General features: G+C 42.5%; 1 protein-coding gene across 1 annotated transcript in view; it reads right to left on the bottom strand.

The window, feature by feature from the left end:
• Positions 1 to 394: 394 nt before the first annotated feature.
• mycbp2 (MYC binding protein 2) overlaps positions 395 to 20,988 on the bottom strand; it is a 60,243-nt gene continuing 39,649 nt past the window's right edge. Inside the window, 32 exon segments of the mRNA XM_040005834.1 lie at positions 395 to 1,724; positions 2,661 to 2,826; positions 3,010 to 3,117; positions 3,201 to 3,410; positions 3,621 to 3,728; positions 3,813 to 4,001; positions 4,575 to 4,678; positions 4,800 to 4,932; positions 5,118 to 5,246; positions 5,340 to 5,441; positions 5,527 to 5,646; positions 5,741 to 5,837; positions 5,954 to 6,237; positions 6,873 to 7,139; positions 7,243 to 7,323; positions 7,409 to 7,498; positions 7,588 to 7,827; positions 7,984 to 8,049; positions 8,153 to 8,377; positions 8,470 to 8,626; positions 8,715 to 8,875; positions 8,959 to 9,108; positions 9,255 to 9,454; positions 9,552 to 9,585; positions 9,587 to 9,710; positions 10,202 to 10,369; positions 10,453 to 10,700; positions 10,792 to 10,961; positions 11,047 to 12,684; positions 18,159 to 18,284; positions 18,382 to 18,514; positions 19,483 to 19,707. Coding sequence (XP_039861768.1) covers positions 1,609 to 1,724; positions 2,661 to 2,826; positions 3,010 to 3,117; positions 3,201 to 3,410; positions 3,621 to 3,728; positions 3,813 to 4,001; positions 4,575 to 4,678; positions 4,800 to 4,932; positions 5,118 to 5,246; positions 5,340 to 5,441; positions 5,527 to 5,646; positions 5,741 to 5,837; positions 5,954 to 6,237; positions 6,873 to 7,139; positions 7,243 to 7,323; positions 7,409 to 7,498; positions 7,588 to 7,827; positions 7,984 to 8,049; positions 8,153 to 8,377; positions 8,470 to 8,626; positions 8,715 to 8,875; positions 8,959 to 9,108; positions 9,255 to 9,454; positions 9,552 to 9,585; positions 9,587 to 9,710; positions 10,202 to 10,369; positions 10,453 to 10,700; positions 10,792 to 10,961; positions 11,047 to 12,684; positions 18,159 to 18,284; positions 18,382 to 18,514; positions 19,483 to 19,707 — 6,369 coding nt within the window. The 3' untranslated portion in view covers positions 395 to 1,608.

The raw sequence follows: 20,988 nt of genomic DNA, 5'->3' as shown, positions 1-20,988 counted from the left end.
GTTAATGTGAATTCAGCACTTAAGGTGCAAGTCTGGAAACACACAGCTAAACCTTTTGAAATGCATTAAAGGTGTGTTATTTAATGCTGCTCAAAGACTAAATCTTTCAACCGTCACACTATTATAGTCAGTATGACAAACCTAACATTTTGAATCTATGATAGGATAACTCATTCTTTTACAGTTTCCCCTCTCTTCATTTGCACCGATGTTTTAGCTTTTCCTCTGAGTCGTGAATACAGAAATGTGACCACTCATTAACGGATGACACGGTGTTTACTTTGCGAAAACAGAGAACCTGGTTTATTACCATTTGACTCCATCCACCACAGATATTACAGAGCAGATTCACAAGTATGAAGCTTTTTTTTTTTTTTTTTTTTTTTTTTTTTTTAATTTAAACAGCAGCTGTTTTGTTTCCATACTCCACCCCCCTGACCTCCCCTCTCCCTCCCATTACCCCTGCCTCCTAATAGGGAAAAGCATTACAGGTGCAATATTTTATTTGGTGTGAAGACTGGCACCCTCAAATCATCCAGCTGTAGTCAGTCATACTGTGAGAGGGGTTTTTCCTGTCTTACTATAAGTTTATCCTTTCTTTTTCTTTTTTTTTAAAATTACAACCAGGATTTACATCCACCATCGTTCACTGCAGCCGCCAGGATCCATCTTCTCATTTCCAGACAACAGAAGAGATGTGACATTTAGAAGAGGGGGGGAAATTACGACCGTCTACTGTATAAAAATGTACAGTGGCTTTATTGACATACATTCCATAGGTTAAACAGCTGCAAAATAGGAGGCACACCCAGTATTGCACTTCATTAAAAGTTCTGGCTCAAAACATAACCCAGAATATCAAACAAAACTGAAGTGAAGAGTAGCAACTTCGGAATACAGCTATTTTTGAATAGTATCATTATATACAAGATTAGATAAATCGTACACTATTTTCCTCCCAAACATAATGTTCTTAACAGTCTTATCCACCAACTCAACTCCTTTTTTTCTTCTTCTGTCAACCCATGATGCACTTGACAGCGGAGAATACTGTACAAGTTTACGAAAAAGTTTACATACAACAATATTTTAAATTTATAGTTAGGAAGCTGGAAACACGGCCTGCTCCATATATTCTTTTTTCAACTTTTTTTCAGACCCACGCTGATCCACAGTTGTCTATATGCAAATTAATTCATATTCAATGTTTAAACTTGTATTGTTACACTTGAGTGATCAGGAGGTGTGCAACGTCTATAGAAGCCGAGGGAATACAACGGCCGCATGCAAACACGTCACAAGAAATTTATTTTTTTTTTTCTTCTTTTTTTTTTTTCTTTTTAATTCAATTGTTCTTTTGTCCCCCTCCCTCCCCTCACCCATTCAGGTCACTCTGAACCCAAACGAGTTACTGCTCGCGGTCGCAGCGGATCCAAGGATACTGACGGTGGTGAAAGAGCAGACCTGAGGACTCTCGGCGTAGAGCAGAAACCTGGTCCAGTGTCCAGGAGTCTTGGCAATGCAAGAGCCAAACTTGACGGCTGAGCTTCAGCAGCAGCAGCCAGAAATCACAGTAGACAAACTGGTTTTCAGAAAAAGTCTTGTTGTTTAGAAGGTGTGGGCGTTCCTGCACACCCCGCAGCCAAGAGCAAACTCTTCCCCCGTTGGTGGGTGGACTACATGCAAAGGGCATTCAGTGCCTTCCAGCTGCTTGCCTTTAGGCCCTGTGACAGAGAGGACAACATTTACACATTAGCATTAAACCTTCTGGTAGGCAAATACAAAAAGAGATCAAGCTACTGTACTCTGGGCAGGTGCAGGGAGCGCAGGACAGGATGTCGAAAATATTTTGTCATCCTAGAGTTATACAGATGTAAGAACATCATGTTTCTCAAATAGGCCTGTCACAAAACCTTCCTTTGTTCTTTAGTATCTGTAAAAACTGCAGATACTGTAGACAACAACAGCAACAACAACAGCAACAACAACAACAGCAACAACTGGAATGGGAGATGCAAACACAGGAGCAGCAAAAGGTCAGCTGCGTCTTTGAAGCAGTGTGATCAGGTTACAGCCGATCATTATTCAGAGTAAGAGACGGACACTCTCACTGATCTAAACTCCTCAAAGACAGTGGCTCTGTACACAGTAACCAAGGAGACCAAGTTTCAGTCATTTGTTATTAAGTAGCAACTTCCAGGGTTAAAGATTAAGCCAAGCCGTGGCTACTGCAGTTTCTCAAATGAACACGTGAAGTTGACTCCAAATACAAGTGGAAACACACAGACCTGCATGTTAAGAGGAGAAGTGTGCTACAATAAACAGTTTTGGTTTTTGATGTTCCTCTTTCATACCATCTGAACAGGAACTGTTTTTGTTTTGTTTTCATAACCCACTCATTAAAATTGTACTAAAGTTATCCCTTAGTAGGAGGCATGTATACTCTGAGTGACAAGCAGATGCTGAAACAAGTGGATGCTTCACCTTAATAAACAAACTTGCAAGTGCCTTCACAAACTTCACAGTCTAATGCATAAATGGTTCCAAAAGCTAAGACTGCAACGGTCAAAATGTCAAATTTGTGGCCAATTGCTGATAACATGATGACATCCATGTTTATGTATAGAATTATGACAAAATACATAGGAATTGTTAAGCACCTGCAGGACAATGGGGCAATTCCTCTTTGGGGACGCTGGTCATCCTCTGGAAGTCATCATGGCAGGCATTACAGAAGTGTGTGGTGCCAAAGCAGAAGAAAACAGCCACAGAGCAGCAGTACCGGCATTTATACTCAAGGAAGTCTGTTCCATGCTTGGAGCACATCTGATGAAAGGAGACAAAAGGGCTGGGGTTATATTTTGCTTTTCAAGGACAGATGAGCATCATTTTTAAGGAAAGGTTTGGCTTTCTTTCTTTATTGTTATTCACTTAACAACATATAGGTCAGTTAGTTCTACAGATGTCATATTATTCATTTTAAGTGCTCCTCGCAGACACAATTCCCACCTGAGCCCTGGACACATCTGAGCATGCTCCACAGATCAGTTCACTGGGGTCGTAGTCGTCTCCCTGTCCTGCCTCTGCATCGCAGCGAGCCTCTCCCCCAAAATATGCCTGGAAAAGAAAAGCGTCATTTATTCTCCATCCTTATAACACAGTTCCACTAAAATATACTAGGTCTTTCATCCAGGTGGTACCTTCTTGCACTTGTAGCAAACATAGTATGCATATCTGTTCATGGCAAAGCCTGCAGGGTCATTGTGAAAGCGTGCCCCTGGTGTGGTTATTGCCTCACTCTTGTGCAGACCCTCGTACTCGAGCCTCATCAGAGCCTTCCTCCTCACATCCTCATAAAGCTCCTTAATGGGATCGAGCAGGTCCTTGATCACAGAGTGATTGATTTTGTTCTGCAAACAACGAGACAAACAGGCCAGCAAGTGTTGGGTTTACTTCACATGCTAAAACGATAATGAACAAAAGCAGTCGCAGTATGGGAGGCAAACGCTTTTTCAACAAAGCACTTAAACAAACTTGAGTCAATCAAAATTTAGGTGTGGTGAAAATAGTTCAGTCCCTTTGTCTTCCCGTAAGTCAGAGAGGGTCAAGTAGCATTTTACCTTGCAAATGGGACATAACATGAACCCGAATGTGATCCGAGGCCCCAGCCAGCGATTTTCAAGAACACGCCGAGTGCACTGAAGGTGGAACACGTGAGTGCAGTCCAGCTGGAAACGGATCAAAAAGTTAAACATTAAACAGGAGGACAAATTTAAATCCCGATGTGACGCTTTTAATGAACAAAGAGCTACCTGTATAGCAGGAGCAGCAGACAGGGCTTCAGTGAAGCAGATCATACACATGTCATCCGCATCCTGTTTCAGGCAGCCCGTGTTCTTGTCACAGCCGTGCAGACATGGCAGGCAGCTGTCCTCGTTTTTGACTCCTCCACAAGGGTGTCCGCAGGGATGAGTCTTACTGCACGCCAGTTTAGCGTACTCCTGAGCGGCCACAGGAAAGAGTTGGTTAGTGTTAGGAAGTACAGCACAAAATATCTGAAATTCAGCCTGGGCTAAGCTTAGCTGATTTATTTCTACGATTTTTCTATTTATTTGTAACATAAATAGAAAACACACAAAATTACACTAAAACTAGGGTGAAGGGATTTTTCAAGGCTCATTTCTCATCTTAAATTTTTAAAAAGGAAATCAGCTCTGAAGCTTAAATGTTTTGTTTGGTTGTCAGCAAGTTTCTGCAAAAACTACAAAGTTAAATTTGATGAAACTTTGTTTGCCTGTTCTCAACTTTTCCGCAGAGTTCAACATCACCTCCAAAGTGTGCATCAGCTCTCTCAGACTCCTCACCCAGTATTTGTAAGGCTCACTCCAGATAAGTCTTTTAGACACAACTGAGGACCCTTTAGGTGCAGCTCAGGTTTATGACATTGAAAATATTCTATAACAATTTTTTATTGAAACTAAACCAGGTGCTCACAGTTTTAATAAACCCCTCAGTCCACCTGCATAGACTACAAGCACAGACACAGATTTCATGCCATAGATCAAGCGTGGTACCTGGCAGTCTGGATCTGAGCAGACGCTACCCACTGCAGACAGCTCGGTCCCATTTCTCGTGCCACAGAACCTGCAGGCATCTGAGCTGCTGGACGTTGGTTTACCTACAAAATTATTAGGCTTGGTCAAAATAGGAATAGATGAAAGCCCTGAAAATGCAGCTTCAGCTTACTGATATGGCCATATGTATGCAATGTTACCCAACAAAACTAATTTTAGTGTTACCTGTGTGCTCTCTGAACTCCACCATGGCCTTCATAGTCTTTGAGTCAGCCAGAGCCATGAGCCAGAACAGCTTGGTCCTCCCACAGCCTTCATGAAGATCCACCTTTATGGCCTCCTCTTCCTCTTTAAACACCTAAAACACATTAAAAATGATTGATCGTACACTGCAAGAAAAATTATGTCCAGTGCCTCAACTGCTTGTGAAATATTGAGTAATAAATTATACTTAATAATTACACTTAAAGCTCCCCACCTGAGTGGCTACTTAATATCGTTTAATTTGTTTTTATTTGTCTCTAGTAATAAATTAAACCTCACCTGTCTCTGGTGAGAGCGTGTGCGTCTGTGCAGGTGGAGGAAGCGGTCACAGTCAGTGCAAAGGTTCCCACATATGTTACACAGGATGATGGCTGCTGTCTCACCATCATCATGGTTGTCACACATGGGCTGCAGACACAAGACGAGTAAATGAATAATTATGCTTTTGATGATCTGTCTTTAATAATTTGTCATACAGTGTAGCTTTAAGCTTTTTCTCACCATCTGCTTCTGCTGGCCATCTTTGCCCATCCAGCGACCAGAGGACAGCCTGTCTACATGATCTTGGTCCAGCACACACAGTGATGCCAAGGCCAGCCAGAGCTAGGTAACAGCAAAGGAACGTGATATATAATAAATACACAATATTTTTAAGGTTATGTAATTGCTTATGACAAATTTTTCATACCCTTGTGGTTGCAATACAGCGTACAGGAGACCTATGCTCCTCCTCCATTTTGGTCAGTGCTATGATGGTCTCGGCTATTGCATTTTTGGTAACTCTGGACCAAGCGTCTGAAAGGTGCCCCTAATAAAGAGGTAATGTAGAGGTCATTTTACCACATAAGAAATTTAACACAGCGTGAAACAAGAGATGGCTTAAAAAGTCAGCAAAAACTTACAGCTGCCATGTCTTTAACCAGCTTTATGATGATCTCCGCAATCTGTGGAGGAGTGGAGCCTTTCATCCACCAGTGGCTCTCCCCTCTGCGGATATAGCTGAGCATAACAGGAGGGGGCGACATGCTTAAGAATATAACACAGCTGTCATTTTTCAGGAACTACACCTCAGGAAATTTCAAGCATCCCAAATTTTAAAAAAGACAGAGCCTTACCTGGAGTTAAAGATCATTGGAAGCGTGACTGTGGTGACCCCTTTTCCTGCCGTCATTCCGGCTGCACCAGAGATCGTGGTGCCTTTGGCTTTCAGCTGCACAGTGAGGGCTTTTGCGATACAGCCCAGGAACATGTCCAAGATGCCGAGCTTGTTCCAGTCACCTTTCTCTGTGGAGTGAATGATGTCACTGATGTCTGCCGGTGGCAGAGCCTTCACCCCAATGATGCTAGCAAGACGCACAGGCGTCACCTCCGGCAGGACACGTCTAAGCAGTGAAGTCACCTGAGAAGTAGCCAATCAGATGGTAAGCAAGATTATACTTTCAACAGGCTCACAAGGTATTTACATAAATATCTGTAAAACACAAATATCTTAAAACCTTTTATGAAAAAGTGACTCTACACCAAAATTTACAGTCATTTAAAGACAGAATTTATAGACGTCTTTGTTCTAGTTGGATCTTCTTCTGATTTCTTCACCACACCGTTGCCAACAGTGAGCGATTAAGTCAACTGAAAATCTTTTTTATCGTCAACATTTAACACAAAAATTAAACCACAGTAGTTTGTTTAAAGTTTTTTGTTTTTGTAAACCCTAAAAGCACTCATAAGGAATAATTAGATGGGTCCCAATATTGTCTGTAAATTGTTCAACAGTGATGAACAATCACACTGCCAAATCATGTAATTCCACTGAGTGCCAGAAGGTGGCAGCAAAACAGCAGGAACTGTCCAAGCTGCCAAACTTAAAACTAACTACACTAAGCAGCTTTCAAAATACTCAGAATGTAATGAGGAAGGAAGTGTAATCAATACACAATCGATGCTGATGTAAATGTGTTTACAAGAAAGCCGCACAAGTTTCCTCTGATCATTAAACTGAAAGGTTTTTCTTGTGTTGTTAACATCCTCTCCCACCTGTCTCTGTACTCTTGGAGAAGCTGTGTGCAGCAGAGAAAACAGGTCCTGCATGAGCGTGAGCTGCTGGGCCAGGTACTGGCGGCCGACGTTGGAGCCGCTCAGAGCCAGGACCATGGACAGGAGCTCAAAGCAGTAGGCGTCAGAGGAGGCGTCATCGTCGCTGGGCTGAGAGTTGGCGTTCTCTTTGCTGGAGATGGCGTGTTCCCACTCCTCTCTCACACGCGTTGCCTCCATGCGGATGGCTTGAACGATGTGTGCACAAACCTGAAAATGTCACACCACTGAGGTTAGCTGACGGAAGTAATATTTCCCCGAAATGACAACGTAATTTCACTGTTTAACGGTTTAAAGTGAAATTGCTATTGACCTGTTTCTGCAGGTTGGTCAGTTTGCTCCTGCTAAAAATGATTCCCACCATGTGCTCCTTGAGGTCAGCGTCAGAGGGTGCCTGTTCACAGAAATGCAAGATGAGCACGTATAAAACATCAGGTTTGAGGTCACTAAACAAACAGTTAAATAACTAAAGTGCTGACCTTGTCTTCTCCCTCTGGAGATGAAAGCAGGTTTTTCTCCTCCTGCTCTGGAGTTGGCTCTGCATCTCCACAGATTAGTTTTCCAAACACCTACATTTACAAACAAAGTTTAAGAAAGAGAAACGCTTACAAGAGTTTAGAGCTAATTGCAGGTATGTGGAAAAGGCAGATGAGCAGACCTGTGAGGTAATTAAGCGGAAAACTCTGAGAGTCTCAGCTTCACAGTTCTTCTGCTGGGCCATGCTGGCTGAGATTTGTCCGGGTATCTTGATGGCTTCGCCGTCTTTCCAACCGAGGACCTTCACCTGACGTACTCTCAGGGTGTTTTCAGGACCTTTCAATTCCACCTTGATCACATGATGATCCCCTCCAGGAAGCTCACTCGTCACCCAGCCCATGTGACGCGAGTCGAGGTCAGCCTGTGACAGAATCGCAGAAAGGTAGAGAACTGCCATGTTATTTGATGGTTTGTTTCCTACTCCTTATTTCAAAAGGAGAATCATTTAGACATAAACTGTATATGCAGCCCAGAAAACAAGAGCCATTCACTGTGAAGCAAGTTAAATTATAGATACCTGCTTGATTCTGCAGAGGTCTTCTATTGCTTTTCCACACAAGAATGTCACAGAAGTAACTTTGTTCTGTAAATATAAGGGAAAAAAACAATTTTACTCAAATCCATCAGGAAACTGTTGCAGAAGCAGGGTTTTAACCACAAGGCTTGTTGTGCCGTTGCCTGCTTACCCCAATGTCCCTGGAGTTGTCCACATGAACAGACACCTTAACAGCGTTTATGCCTTTCACACAGCTGATGGTGATGCTCTTGGTTTTGTTTTTGTCTTCATCTCCAGACTCCCAGAAGGTCTCGGTGGAGCCGTCTGTTAGGCTGCCGATCATGGCAGGGCGACTGGACGTCTTGATGTCTACTACACTGGTCAGGTCCTTCAAACAGGTGACCAGGCAGAGATCCTGTACGAGGTACAAACATATTTATCAAGTTAAATCATGACAGATGAGTAAGCTCAGGTGCTGGCTGCTAAATACACTGTTAATTTTCTTGCCTGGCTCATTGCTTCATATCCGGACTGCACGCTGATGTTGAAGCTTTCCTCACTGTCTCCATCATCTGACTTGGATAGGATATTGTTGATGTGATGGAAAACATTGCTCTGGTGGAGGAACTGGTGGTCGGACTGCTTGAACTTGAGACTCCAGCACCTTAAACAAAGAGTCACAATCATTTATATTCCCACAGAAGCTCAGAGCTGCTAAAATTACAAAAGGAGGCACAAAAGAGAAACTGTACCTGAGTGCCATCTGCTGTAGTGAGCTGCCACTGGGAAGTGACATCATGAGGTCAGAGATGGTCTGAAGGAGGCGGTGGAAGGTGTGGGGCAGAGGATGAGCTGCTTCCCCAGCAATAACAATGTCAGACAGAGGGTGTTCGCAAACGCCAAGGTCTCGCTCCTGTGCAGAGTCGATGTTCATAATTAGAAAGTACAGTAAAGCCACCTTCTTATCACCCTCCGTAACTTTAAACAACTCATTACCTGTTCTAAATTTTCTTTGTTCCCCTTATTCTCATCGTCTTCCTCATCCTCAGGTTCAAATGGCGATGGCGTGAGCGATGCTACAAAATGCCAGAGAATATCATGCAGAGAGGTGGTCTGGATCACATTGCACAGAAGCCAGTTGAATGCCTGACAGGGAAATGAAAAAAAATGTATTAGTCTTATTATAATATAGAAATGGGTGTAATATTAAAATACTTGCCTACGAACCCAAGATATTGTAATTAAAACAATAATTAAGGCAAGACTGAGTTGTGTTATTCGGACAACTTTACCTCCATGGCAAACACCCTGCAGGCAGATTTCCTCAGTGCATGCTTCATGGCCACCTCTAGGCCCTCCAGGTCATGGTGCTGGATAACAAAAGCCAGGACGGGCCACTGGAAGTTCCTCTCACCCTTACTGAGGGAGCCATGGGCTGAGATCAGCCGGGATAGCTCAGGGGATGGGTGACGTAACAGGGAAGAGCCAACTTCTGTACAGAAGACAAAGTAGTTTATTTATACACACGGTGCAGTAACTCACTCTGGAAGGACCAATAAGCACTTTTTGAAATGACAAGACGCGATTACCTGCATCACCGCTATGGACCCTGCGTCTGGGCACAGGCTTTGACCCGTGCTGGAGAGGGCGAATGTTGCTTGTCATATTCTGATGCGACAACTGAGTAAGACCTCTGAAACACCGTCCGCTTAGCCGTGTCACTGTCTGTGATTGGACTGGTCTCGAGACTAAAAGACACAAACAAACAAATGCTGGTTACCCCTTAAATATTTTTAAGGACATTCAAGTACTTTAAACACAATATCGAAGTGTTGGCTGACAGAACAGTACATGGACATGTTCAGCAGCTACTGAAGCTGTGGGAGGAAGGGACGCATGAATGTATAGATGTTAACAATAAAAAAAACCTTTACATAAACACAAAGCCTTCTTTGTACAATTTAAGATGTGGTTTGCGATGACAGAGGCGGACGTTTTTAATTAAGTGTGCTGGCTGTCAGAATGTGCAGGGGAGAGACAAGCTGGGAACAACTTGTGCAAACAGTGCCTATTGGTACAATTGCATCATCTGTTGGTCAGTTATGAATAACAATGTGGAAACAAATAACCTAACATATAAACCAAAAAAAGGAAAAAAATCTCTGTAATAAGAAATCAGAGCTGCAATTAACTCTTCTTTTAAATAAAAGAAGTAAAAATTGAATTCATTGTCAATTACCTGGGTGGCATTGATTTCATGTTGCTCTCTGGTTCCTCAAACACATTGGGGCAGGCGTCAGGGGTGACTGAAATATAGGGCGCGGGAACAGATGTTGAGCGTAGATACCTCATCTCATCTTGGAAGAGGTTATCATCTTGGTAGGCTCCAAAGTTCTCAGTGTGTTGTCTAAAGGAAGAGTAAGAGACTCAAATCTTTATGAAAACACGTCACTGTAAGGTTTTCTTTTCTATGTCTGAGCTTTTAATTACCTAGCTAGTGTCTGTAGGTAGAGGCAGCCCATTTTATTGGGGAGTTCTTCTGAGACACCCTCCTTCAGGCTGGGGAGGAGGTGGGAATGAAGAGGCCGAGGAGGGTGGTGGCACAGCATGCTCGGTTCAGCTGCACTGCTGAGGGACAGTAGGAACAATGCGTTGGCCCGAATCACCTGGTGGGCCTCCATAGTGGGCAGCGCCCTTGGAGTCTTCACCTGTAGAGGTTTCTTCCTCGACTGCTTCACCTGGAAAACAAAGGAAAACAATGGAGTTTATTTCATGGAAGTCAGTATGATGTCAGAAGCTGATTCAAGGAGGAAGATTTAAAAACAGTACCTTCTCCCGGGCAGCAGTCTGTTTCTCTCTGAGGTATTTCTCCCGACAGCGATCACACACCAGGTACCAGGTGCTGCCTCCTATGCCGCCGTCTCCACAGTTTCCAGCCCAACCACCACAGAAGTGGCCAATACTGTTGTAGCCCTGACCCCCTGCATACCGGCCACAGCCTGCCATAATAACACAAAGGAGGGACGTTAAGAAACAGAAAAGACTTAAAATTTAAAGTGTGTTACAAGATACCACTGACTGTACCTGGATGAGCCTGCCTCATATGGTACGTGACAGGGTAAGGGTGCGATTCTCCACACAGCTCACAGATGGTGTCTTTCTCCGGTCCACCCATTGCAAGTTGGGCCATCTCTCCAAACAGATTCCCTCTTGGACGCACCTCTGCCTTTTCCCTTTTCTTTTTCTCCTTCTTTGCCTTTTTACTGTCTTTCTCATGCTCTTTCTTTTTTAAGATGGCACTGGATCCCGGACTGGGGAAGATCATGTTCTGAGTTGCTGCCTTGATGGTGGCCATAGAAATGTCCTCCCAGAATGCAACCAAATGCTGCAGTGTTAATGGTAAGATTGATTTTGCCCTCATAGAGGGATGGGAAGTCATTTCATAGGAAATTGACTCTCCTTTTCCATCCTCACACTTCTCTGGCAGCGGAGGTTCCTTCAACATAGACAGCACTTTGTTTTTGTTGATGCTGCCCATTTTGGAGATGTCTGGGCCATGTGGAGCAATATTAAACATGTTAAGTGCAGAGGAAATCTCCAAGGAGTGGCGATTCTTTAATTTGCTCTCCTTCTCCTCAGCGCCCTGTCCTCCCAGGGAGCTGCGAATGGGGGCGTGCTCTTTGGTTAAGTCTGGGTTGAATTTGAGGAAGGAGGAGCAGGCCATGGCATCATGGACAATGCCTTCATGCCACAGGAACGCTGCAAAGACTGCGCGTGCACATTCAGCCACCGAGGGAGACATGGCCTGTTTGGCAGGTTCTGTGATCCTAGTTGTGCTCTCTCCTTTAAACAGAGGCCCGGATTTGTCCTTTTTAGAACGCGTGTGTCGACTGGAGGTTTTGCGGCTGACTTTGGGTGAAGAGCGGCTCTTTAGTTCCTCTTCGACAGGGGCTTTGCCGATGCTGAAGTGCACCTTACACGAGCCTTCTTCAGCATTACGGAGCTCCACATTCTCATCATTGACATCCTCATTGGAGAGGAGAGCGCTAGAGGTGCAGACCTCCACGACTTCACTGTGCAAGTTCTCTTGGGTAACATGTGGTGAGGGAACACGGTTCTCTGCATTGCCGGTCATCCCTTTATTTGGGTCTTTAGGAGACAGTTTAGGTTTGGGGGAGGTAGATCTGCCCCTAAGTGGCTCTGTAAGGGGAATCTTCTTCTTTCTCAGTGTGTCTGGGTCCAGAGTATAAGAGTCTGATTTGGATCTCTCTCTTGGAGGATCGAGCTGGGCTTTGGACGAAGGGCTAACTTTAGGTGGGAGGTTCTTGTCATGGTGGGGTGAAGAAGAGTGCTGGGAAGAGTTGCTGGAGGGGCTAGACCTGCCTGACGTGGATATACTTTTTTGTTTGGGAGAGGAAGAGCGAGAGCCAGGATTCGGAGACTCAGACCGGTTTCCTGAAGTTCTACCATCTGCCTTTAGAGCCTGCAGTGTGTTGTGATTGGGCGAGTGGGAGCGGCTGTGCGAGTCAGACCTCAGTTTGGCCGTGTCGGACCGCAGTATAAGGGCCTCGCTAGCTGTCATTCCACCCTCACTTGTTTTGACCCTGCTCTGCTCAGAGGAGCGACTTCCGCGGCTCTCCTGTTTGGCTGAGCGATTCTCCTGACGGTGTTTGGAGGCTGGGGACATCGGCCGTGCACCAGGCATGAGGTTCCCTCGCTCACCTAAACATTAACAGGTGAAACTCAGTTACACCACAAAAAAGGTATCAGTAAGAGTGAAAAACAAAAACGTAATAAGAAAAACAAAGAAAGGTACAGAAAAACTGAATGAAGAGTAAAAGGAGAGCTAATGTCAGGAATGTGAAAGAAGTTATGTCTTTTAATGTAAATGGCAGTGAAACATTTTATTAAAACAAACTAGTGACTTATGTGACCATCTAGATCAGGGGTGTCAAACTCATGTCATGGGCCCATGCAGCCCACGTTGATCTTAAACGGGCTGGACCATTTCTGGCAGTGTCAGCGCAACTACACATTTAAAATGCCTGAGATATCTTAATATATACGAAAAGGTGCAATTTTCAAACAACATGTCTCGGTTTTTCTAAATGAGAATAGATTTTGTTCATTTTCTTTAACACTAATAAAAAAAATTAAATCTACTTACTGTGCACCCATTGTAAAAACTGAATTAAAAAAAAAAAGTATCCATTACTTAATTACTGTGGCCTAGTATAAACAGCAACGAGCCAGTTCTGGCCCTAATGTTTGACACCTCTGATCCAGATGTTTTGCAAATGAGACTGTTACTGGATAATGGAAGCACTGATGAAAGATGAATCTCAGCCCAGTTCAGGGACCACTCCTGATAATACTAGAAATAGCCTTGGTATTGACCAGAAACCAAGTAATTATATACCAACTACAAATATCCAAAAAATGTCTATTCAATGAACAGCTTGAAAATTCCTTTTTTCTAACTGACTTTAAAATCATGTGCAACACTGAATAAGTCTTAAATGCAGTTTTCCCTCAATTTTCTTCCCATTAGACTTTAAATATTTTAAATTCGGCACCATAATTTAAAGCTTTGCACTAACATAATCCCCCCCCCCAAAAGTTGAGCACAAAGCCCTCGATTCACCACAGAGCAGACTTGAGTTCCTACCAACCATCTGTTCAGTCTGAGGGGAGGCATGATGCATGATGTGATTACCCACCCTTTTGCCTCAGAGCGAGAGATGAGAGAGCAGTACCATGCCCAGCCACGGACACATTGCTTTTGTGCACACGTTCGCGAGAAGCAAGGCTGCATGATGAACCATCTACAGCGGAAAACAGTGGAGCAGGTAAACAAACAAGACATGGAATGCAAGGAGGCCACCGCAGAGAAAAAGAAAGAAGGCATAGAGGCAATGGAGTCAAGGAGGTGGAGTAGAAAGTGGCAAAAGGACAACATGTTACAGTGATGAGGGGATCAACAGACAGACAAACTGACTGGCGCGTAGAAACACTTATAGAAGAATAACAGAAAAACAAAGAACCCTGTAAATGTCATGGACAAAGTTGTGCACACGTTTTAGTTAATTTGTGAAATCCTCTCCTCTTTTGGGGCCAACAACACAACCTTTGGTAGGAGGTCTTAAACGGACAAAGGCTGCAGAACTCACAGTTTAACTGCTTAAGATACTTGGTTATAAAGCAGGTACTTTTTTTGGGGGGGGGGGGGGGGGGGGGATATTGATTTTATTTAAAACTGTATTTCCTGGAAAGGCACTGATTGTGAAGATTGGATTGCCCTACAAAAAAGCAAGATTAATAGATTAGTGAGCTATGTCGAGCTCAAAACCGGAGTTTTCAGTATCATGAAAGTGATCCACTTTTTACCTGGCTAAATCACCATGGTAACTTATGCTGAACCTAACCTGGTCCAGACCAGATTATGTTCAGTTTCAAATAAAGTTTGGAAATCAACTGAAAGTGCCATGTTTTAACCAGTTCTTTCATTTTCAGCATGTTTTAAAGTACAAGATTCTCTACTTGGCAAATGCAACTTGTTAGCCTACACCTTATCATCATGAATGAAGCCCAGCCATAAAGTTACAGCACTGTGCAATGCACTGTCTTTGGAAGGTACATGCATTTCCCAAGAGGAAATATTCTTATACAAAACATCCCTTTTTATGTGAAGACAGAACATGAAGCAGAAAATCCAGCATAACAGACACGTGATAACCATGGTCATGAAACTCATCTCCGACTGGGGTTTTAGGTTTCGTCAAGCCAGCTCACGCAAAGAAAGCTTGACTTTGTTGAACTTCCTTCATAGTACATCCATCTCTGAGTTGATACAGTGTTTTCAGTAATGTTATTTATTTAGTTTCATTTAGAAAAGGTGGCCACTATAAAATTATTGAAGGTTGGAAGATTGCTAGTATACTAAAACAAGAACATAAATTAAGAAGTTGAGCATTAAAAGAATAAAAACATTTCCCTGCTCTCCATGACATCTTCAGGGCTCTGTAACAAATAGATAACAGATTAAAAACAACAACAACAACAAAAAAAAAAACAAAAAAAAAACAACAAGTACACAGGACGCAGTAGAGCAGAGGAAAAGACCAACAGGGAGAAAGGGTGCTACACAGGCAGAAAATATTAGAGACAAGTGAACTGATTTTGGATGGTGTTACAAGACAGTGTCTTTTGAATTGCAGGGCTTTTAAAATTTTGAATTATCCACTTCAAGCGCAAACTTGGTATACGTAGAATATCATTAGTTAATAGCTGATTTTTATTTTATTTTATTTTTTTGTTTAAGCCGTTCATTGTTTAAAAAAAACAAAAAAACAAAATCCCCCCCAAACCTAATAATTGCTATAAACAAACAAGTGTTCAGACTTCTGTTTGCATTTTCTGTCACAGCCTGGGCTGTTTGAGGTGAAAGTGAAACAAGCTGTTACTAAAGGATGGAAGATGCAGATTTCATTTCAAAGCAGCAATGAAGCAGATGAAGAACAGGGTAAAAGGCACGCTAAACAAGAGAGCAAGCACAGCAAGCAGAAAATTAAGCAACTTGGCCAATTACTTGAGCGCATGGCAAAAATATCCCGTTGACTTGGATATAGAGTCTATTAATGTTTGAAATCTTGCTTAGAAAACAAGTGAAAGTACCAGCTCATGGATTATTTAAAGGTCATGTCACCTGTTTTTTATAAGAAACAAGATTTAAGCATGGAATAGACTTGTCGGCTTGTTAAGGATATTTCTGCACCGTACAACACAACTGTGCCGATATGTGTCACATATCATCCTGTTCTCCCCCAAAAGTACAGATAAATTAAAAACAGATTACAATTCCATGAAACGAAAAGTTGGGAGGAAAAGGATCAAAATCTGTGCTAGCAAGCGCTGTCAGAAAGCTGGACAGACTTACTCAGAAGCTGTGGTTGTGGCTGAGACAGTTGGGAGGGGGATTGTCCAAACACAAATGGGCTGTGGACAAGGGAGGAAGAGGAGGGAGGTTGGGCAGCTTGCTCAAATATGGAGGAGGAGGGAGCTGCTGAGAGGAAGGGCCCAGACTGAATGGAATTCAGTATGGCACTCAACCGGTCACCTGCAAACATGGAGACAGAGGAAGGGGACAAACTAAAGCTTTTACTATGGTTTAAGGATTCTAAATGGGGGATGTAGGTCAGTCACCTATTTTTCTTATCAATCATTTCAATCATCGGCCAGGAGGAGGAGGAGTTATTATGGGCATCCGGAGTCCCAGCAGTCGTGTTCATAGATGGAATTGGGAAACTAGCATGAAGCCTAGGTGGGCTTAATACTATTCTGGATGAACTGAGCACAAAAACTTCTAGTATGGTCCTAGGTTTAAAAAAAATAAATCAAAAAAGACAAGCCAAGAAGTATATAAGGAAGAAACTACAACTCCCAACAAGTTTTTTATTGAAGGGGGAAAAAATCAAACTGGTTACTTTAAAAATCTGCCCAGTACAGGGTATCTTCTACCACGTAACTCCAGCAACTACAGATGGTTTATTCCTATTAGCAACAACAAATTGTACTTTTTTCACCACAGCACAGCAGCACTTCCTCCCTTTTCCTGACAGTTTATGGAAAATGTATATTGTTCTTTTTATTTTAGGGCTCAGTCTTACAAAAAACCTGCATGTCCTCAAAAGAAGTTCCAAGATCCTCATCTTGGGAAAATCTCACCAGATAGCTTCTCCTTAGTGAAAGGTTTCACTGCGCACCAAGCTGCACAACTTGGTCGATACACATTCCCAGAGGTTTTTTTGTAAATGTCTATAAAATACACTGTAAAGTGAGGGCTGATAACCATCAGCACACCATTTCTTTTTTGAAGGTTTCTCTGTCCTGCACACTCAGAGCCCACTCACAATGCCGCCTCACAGCATGAAAACTCAAACCCAGAGGTGGCTAGTGATTCAGACTTTCCATTAGATGGCTCAGTGGGGGCTTTCAACTCAGTTGTAAAATCGAGGTGGACATGCTTGTATTAGTTGAGTATTTATTCTAGACGTGCATTTCCACGCACATTTTCTATGTTTCAGTAAATATTTTCAGCGCCACTTTATTATTTTTATAATCTGTATTGAATTACAGATTTAACACCGCTTCTACAGGTTGGTTGACTATGTACCTTGTGTAAATGGGAAGGATTTTTCAGGTCAAGGTAAATACAAACATTCACGACAAACTACCATTGATTACCCAAGCCCCTGTTAAAAGGATGCAACTACATCCATTTCTCCACATTACAAGCAGTCTTAACTTCATCCAAGTATAACGGTAATCTATAGGCACTCCTTGCCAACAGACATTTAGAGAAGAAAGCTTGACAATGTGTTTACAATCTGCATAGCAAAGGTATTATGCAGGAGCATTAGAGTTGCAGATTTATTGCATCTGACATCTAGACAAGTAAAACAACCTTCAACTTCAATCATTGTGCATAACATAACCAGAGTTCCATGATTAGCATGACTAAGAATCCTAACAGGGCAACCTCCTTTTTGTGAAAGAGCAAAGCCATTTGAAAAAAAAAACCCTGCTACTTTGGTAGCAGAAACACTGACTTTAATTGGGTGATGTTTGCAGTATTTGGCAATATATTGTAGAAAACATTGCAAACAAACATTGAAAACAAAGCCCCTAGTAGCCCAAATGACCAGGGGCACACTGACTGGCCCATGCAAGCAAATTTATGCCTGACAATGCAGAAATATCAGGCATGAAATAACAAAAGGTAGACACAATAAAAAGCATGCACAACAAAAAGAGATGAAAGATGGCGCCCGTGATTTGAAAAGACCGACCGACTCCAACTGCATCACTGAAACTAAGGTCTGATACTAGTATACACTGTGACTGCAAATTTCGGCTTTTTTTGACGTTATAAACAAATTAAATTTGATAAAGCAACATATCTGCATAGCAAAAATGAATTAAATTGTTTCATTTTTATACGCAAAGAGTGGCGTTTGGTGAGTAATGGTTTATTTGAAAGGATTTTAGTGAGAAGAGCAACTAAAAGTCCTGATGCCTTTGTTACAATAAAGTACAAGATAAACAAGAAAAGGAAGCAAAGAGAATTTATATCTTGGAAAGGTGATCTGCACATGATGCATTTTTGTAAAGGTAACTCTACTCCAAGCTGACCTTACCTTTGTTGTTGGAGATGCCATAGTCAAAGCCCTGAGCTCCATTTGAAGTTGAGGCTCTATTGAAGGCCTGCACAGAGAAAGGGCTGGGTGGCGGGGTCTGGTTCCCATGCTCAAGCAATGCTTGCTCTGAAAAAGTCAATTTAATAACATTGTTTCATCATAATCTGGCATTAGGAGGGCTTAAATCTGGGTTAGAAACCATTTAATCAGCCACGCCACCTACCATCATCGTGGCGAAGGTATTGGTTTCCACCACGGTCTCTGGCCAGTGACCAGGCCTCTCCTTCATCACTCTCACAGAACTCCACTACACTGTTCTTATCCAGCTGTACCCAGGTTCCCTCTGAGTTGACCACCTGATACATAAGCAACACTATTTATCCATGCTCATACATACACACACACACGCACAAACAGCACATGTGAATCCACTTTCAAAATCAGCTACAGTCAATTTTCTTATTCACCCACCCTACATCCACCGTATCCACCACATACAAAAGGTTCTACGCAAGATCACTGACATGCAAGTATTCATCCCATCTGATTGACACATACAGAATATAGAGCAGCAGATCACAATAAATTAATTTGGTGTATTAGCAGACACAGCTAGACAAAACTGATGAGCTGAAATTAAAAAAATAAATAAATAAATAAATAAATAAAAACAAAACTTACTCTAAGGGCTAGTTTATTGAAAGGTAAATGCATGAAGCTGTGTTTTCTCAACTCCCTGAAATATTATCATTTTGGAAATTCAAAAAACAAATCAGAAAACACACAAACAGATGAAAGTATTAGTATGTGCAGGCAGCATCTCCCAGATCCACACACACTAGTAGAGGCGCAGGAAACTACTGAACAGCATGACACACCACCACCGCAGCCAATGACAGGTCATAACCAAAAGAGGAGAGGCTCCACATCGCCAGGCAAGAAATAACTTAGGTTCTTATATTGACAAAAATCATTACAAGAGCAGGAAAGGTACAGTCAAGGCACAGAAAGGCTCCAGCATTTTGTGATTAGGCTTCCACTGAGAGACCTCAAGCCAGCTGAATGTGACACCCTGAAACTGCAGTGGATTCATAGACAAACTGGAATTAGTCAATCAAGCAGAAAATTGTTGCTGCCACAGCAATGGGTAGAAAGATAGAGAACACACACACACCCAGAAGCAGCTCATGTATTCCCCTTTGAAAGAGAGATTACATTTGAAGGCCAAAATCTACTAAAAATCAGTATAGCTTGATCCAAGCAGTCTGAATAATTGAGCTCCAGCCACAGAAAACACATTTGATTATTTGGGGTGAGTGCGTACCTCGCCTATGGCCTTGACCTTGTTGCCAAGAACTAACATTCCAATGGGGATACCCCTAAGGTTTGGGCAGCTTCTGATGTTGTGACCAGAGGGGCCGGTCTTCACTACCTTATAAAGCCCCGGACCGCCGCCCTGCCCTGCTCTGTTCTGCACCCGAATGGGGGCCTCGTGGGAAGGGCAGCTGCTCACCTCCTTTATGTTCTCCTCCAACTGGCCCCTGACCTCCTGCAAGAGTTAAGAGCATGGATTAGAGTCAGTGCACATCAATAAAATAGGCTGCAAAAATGTTCAAGACCAGCACAGGGCTCAGACTACAAAGCCCAGAAATGTGAAGGTGAAAAGCACTTAGCAGCCTCACAGGGAAATGCTGTAAAAACCATGCAGTTCAGCCCTCTTTACGTGTATTAAGTGCCATCTTTAAGGTCTCAAATAGCATATTTGCTTTTTTTTAAACCAACGGTTCAGTGACAAAACCGATGCAACTCACTTATCCGTTCACTAACTATGAAGCTGCACACAGCAGCCAGCCAGCTGAGCTTGGCACAAAACTGGAAAGGAAGTAAGTGTATCCGTCGTCACAGTAAAATCATACAGCAATTTGCCCCTGATATTAAAAATACACTGTTCACCCACAAAGAATTGACAAACACTCACTTTAGCATTTTAGTAATCCAGTTAAAAACAACCAACAACTTAAATAAAATGCTCTCATTTTCAGTTAAAGGGGGGCATGCTATGGCACACACAGAAACAGGACTAGATATGGCAAGCCTTTCAAACAAGACCTCATGCAACAGTCTGAACATTATTATCTTCATCTCCATGCAACATACAAGCTTTAATACAAACAATTACTATTAATCCTAAATGTGATCACTGCAGAGTCTTCAGTAGCCACCAATATGATGTATTATCACGGTACAGACAACCATGCAAATACAGTTTGACCTCTTATACCTCAAATTCACACTGTGGGACAACTACAAAGTCACAAGGTGTTCGAGGATACAAGAAAAGAAACAGGCGATAGGCTATGGGGCAGTCAAACTATGTTCCCTCCTTCACACAACTCACCTGTGGTGGGAATATAGTTAAGGGGGTCCATGACAAAAAGCCGATATCCCTGACTCCTTGGCTAGCATTAAAGACATTCTGAGCAACAAATTGTAAAACAGTCAAGAAACAGTAGACGACTCAAGAAAGGAGAGAAAAACGGGAAAGGGGAGGTTCTAGTGTATTTTTTTGGAAGAAAAAAAAAAAAAAAAAGCTCTTGGCTCTTGTGGATTTTCCAGGATAAGTCAAGTTAGGAAGACAGATTCAGACAGGCCAGTTAGTTGTGGAGCACTGAAATAAGCCAATGAGTGCAGAATTAAAAGCAGTAACAAAACAAAACATACAAAGAAAAAAAAAAAATGTTGCAGGGGCACTGAAAATTCACTCCCAACACCTTATTGCAATCATGTCCAAATCCATGACCAAATGACTTAAAAAATGTAAAAATAAAGA

This window comes from Simochromis diagramma, unplaced genomic scaffold, assembly GCF_900408965.1.
Source record: "Simochromis diagramma unplaced genomic scaffold, fSimDia1.1 OVJJ01000501.1, whole genome shotgun sequence".
In the NCBI taxonomy this organism is placed as follows: domain Eukaryota; kingdom Metazoa; phylum Chordata; class Actinopteri; order Cichliformes; family Cichlidae; genus Simochromis; species Simochromis diagramma.
This window is presented reverse-complemented; position numbering and strand designations above follow the sequence as displayed.